This window comes from Pyrus communis, chromosome 11 (assembly GCF_963583255.1).
Source record: "Pyrus communis chromosome 11, drPyrComm1.1, whole genome shotgun sequence".
In the NCBI taxonomy this organism is placed as follows: Eukaryota; Viridiplantae; Streptophyta; class Magnoliopsida; order Rosales; family Rosaceae; genus Pyrus; species Pyrus communis.
In genome coordinates this window covers 2,227,643-2,230,376 of record NC_084813.1, presented here as the reverse complement: position 1 = coordinate 2,230,376, position 2,734 = coordinate 2,227,643, and the positions used below count along the sequence as shown (strand labels likewise).

Here is a 2,734-nt window from a genome sequence, read left to right as displayed (position 1 = left end):
AAGGGTGGATATTGGCCTATAATTCACACACCTTCAGCTTTGCCCTCTTCAATATCTCCTTTAATTCAATCTCTTTCAGTTCAAGTTTGCAATGAATTCCAACTTTGGATTCTCTTTGGATTCCAATTGGGGGTCCTCATCCAATTCTGAATTGGAAGCTAAATGGGCGAATATGAGACGAGAAGATGAGGAGTCCGATCAAGAAGATGAAGCATGGCGCAATGCATCATATATGGCAGCCATGGCTAGGGTCATGGCGTGTGAAGCAACTGAAGAACAACCTCAATGGGGTGGCTCTATTGCTGATCGTGGCTACAAGCCACGAAAATGAGAGATGGCGTATCAGAATATGATGAACAACTACTTTAACCCTAACTCGGTGTACAACGAAGAGGATTTCAGAAGTCACTTCCGAATGAGGTGTCATGTCTTTGAGCACCAACATGTCAATCCATACTTTCGACAGAAACTGGACAGATCAGGCCACTCTAGTTTCTCACCTCATCAAAAGTTTACTATTGCACTCCAAATGTTGGCATATGTCTCCCTAACTGATGCGATGGGTGATACATATGGTATGTCTGAGTCTACATGCCTTGATAATCTTACTGAATACTGTTACACAATTGTTCAGCTTTACAAAGAGGAGTACCTTCATCAACCAAATCAAACAGATCTAGATCGGCTCATTCGCAAAGCTGAAGACCGTGGCTTTATGGCCATGATAGGGTCATTAGATTGCATGCATTAGCAATGGAAGAACTATCCCATCAGAAGGAAATGAAACTTTAGCGGAAGATCAAGAAAGCTAACTATTGTGTTAAAGTCGGTTGTGTCATTTGACACATAAATCTGGCATGCTTTCTTTGGAGTCCCAAGATTCCAAAATGATATTACAGTTCTTGGGCATTTACCCCTCTTCAATAATCTGATGGAAGGTAAATCACCTCAACTTGACTACTACGTCAACGGGCGTCAATACAACATGAGGTATTACTTGGCAGATGGCATCTACCCAAGGTGGGCGACACTTGTCCAAGCAATTGCAAACCCTACGAATGACACCGAAAGGTGGTTTACCTTACACCAAGAGGCATACCAGAAAGATGTTAAGAGAGCGTTTGGTATTCTACAAGCACAGTGGAAGATTATTAAGGAAACGGCAAAAGGGTTAAGTCAAGAAAATTTGAACTCCATCATGATGTTATGCATCATATTACACAACATGATTGTGGAGGATGATTGGGATAGGTATATTGATGGAGAGTTTGATGACGACCAAGAGGATCCAAATAAGTTAAGAAAGGCTCGTGCAAAAATACATGATGGCCCTAATTTGCCTTTGAGTGCAAGACCTGGTAATATCTCTTTAAATGAGTACATGAGGTGCCATAGGATGACACGTTCATGTGCTACAAACAAGTACCTACAACAAGATCTTGTTGCACATCTTTAGGCCAAAAGAAGCATGGAGTAGGCGTTTAAATTTTATGTTGGTAAATGTTTTTTTTAATGTTGTTTAAGTTTCATGTTGTTAAATGTTTTTTTTTAACGTTGTTTAAGTTTTATGTTGTTTAATGTTACTTAATGTTATTTGATGTTGTTTAATATTGTTTAATGTTGTTTAATGTTACTTAATGTTATTTAATGTTGTTTAATGGCTTAGGAAGTTATAGGAATATATATATATATATAATTTTTAATTTTTTTTTTTAAATTGTACAAAAAAAAAATTCAAATTTAACAGCTAGCTGACGTCTGCATGACGTCAGCAAGTAGCCGTTGGGATTCAAAATGTTGGACCGGATGGGGCTAGCTGGCTAGCTGGTTTGGGCCAATCGATTAGGCCAATTCTCCAATTATGGCCCAATGGGGCCCACGAGCCCTTTGGCCTAGCCTTCGGTTAAAGACGGTTTTCGTGTCATTTTGGGCTATTTTCGGCCCAATGGCCCTCTAGCCGGATCGGTTGGAGATGGCCTTAGTGCCAAGGCAAGCCTTGCTCAAAGCTGGCACTTGCAAGCAAAGATTTCTTAATTTGTTGGGGAATATCCAGAAATAGGACAATTCTTAATCTTGGGACAGAAATATGACATTTCAAATATGCACACTGATGCACACACGATGCATAACAATTGGACATAAATAGGATTTTTCCTACACCTTGAAATGACCTAATTGCCCTTATATTTAAATGGGTTAATTTGTAAATCCAAGTCAACATTTCTTCCTCCTTGTTCAAAAATCTATAGCACCTAACCCTTAGCTCCAAGAACCCTAACCCCAAACGGCACGACCCTTTTCCACCCCATTTTCAATTGACGCAATCTTTTCCACCCCATTTCCGGCCAATGCAACCCTTTTTTACCCCAGTTTCCGACCGATGTAACCTTTTATATCCACTCTATATATTTAGGAGGTGTGTTGTGCATTTGTACATCCTTTCGAAATATTTGAAAAATTTTCCACCCTAGCATTTGCACATCATTTCCAAAAGATTTCAATGGAAAAATCCAAAAAGAGGTACGATTTGAAATGAAATTTCATTATTTGAATCTAGGTTTTGTAAAATTGGGAATTTTGGGTTTTGGGTGCAAATTAGTGTTTTGTACTGATAAGTTCTTGATGTTAAATTGTATTGTGCATTTGGTTTAGAGTTTGGTGGAAATTAATTGATTGAAACACGTTCATCAATTCATGCATACTGCGTGCATAATCCTTGCATGTCTATATGTTG

General features: G+C 38.8%; 1 protein-coding gene across 1 annotated transcript; it reads left to right on the top strand.

The window, feature by feature from the left end:
• The first annotated feature begins 334 nt into the window (after window positions 1–334).
• On the top strand, window positions 335–1,456 carry LOC137707722 (uncharacterized). Its single transcript, XM_068446625.1, has 2 exons — window positions 335–729; window positions 880–1,456. The coding sequence occupies exons 1-2, from the start codon at window positions 335–337 to the stop codon at window positions 1,454–1,456; spliced, it is 972 nt and encodes a 323-aa protein (XP_068302726.1).
• Window positions 1,457–2,734: the final 1,278 nt, after the last annotated feature.

Excerpts from the sequence above, each read along its gene's own strand:
- LOC137707722 (XM_068446625.1), top strand. The coding sequence starts at position 335 with ATGGCGTATCAGAATATGATGAACAACTACTTTAACCCTAACTCGGTG. Across the intron at positions 730-879 it reads GGCTTTATGGCCATGATAGG|ATTCCAAAATGATATTACAG; the intron begins GTCATTAGATTG and ends TGGAGTCCCAAG.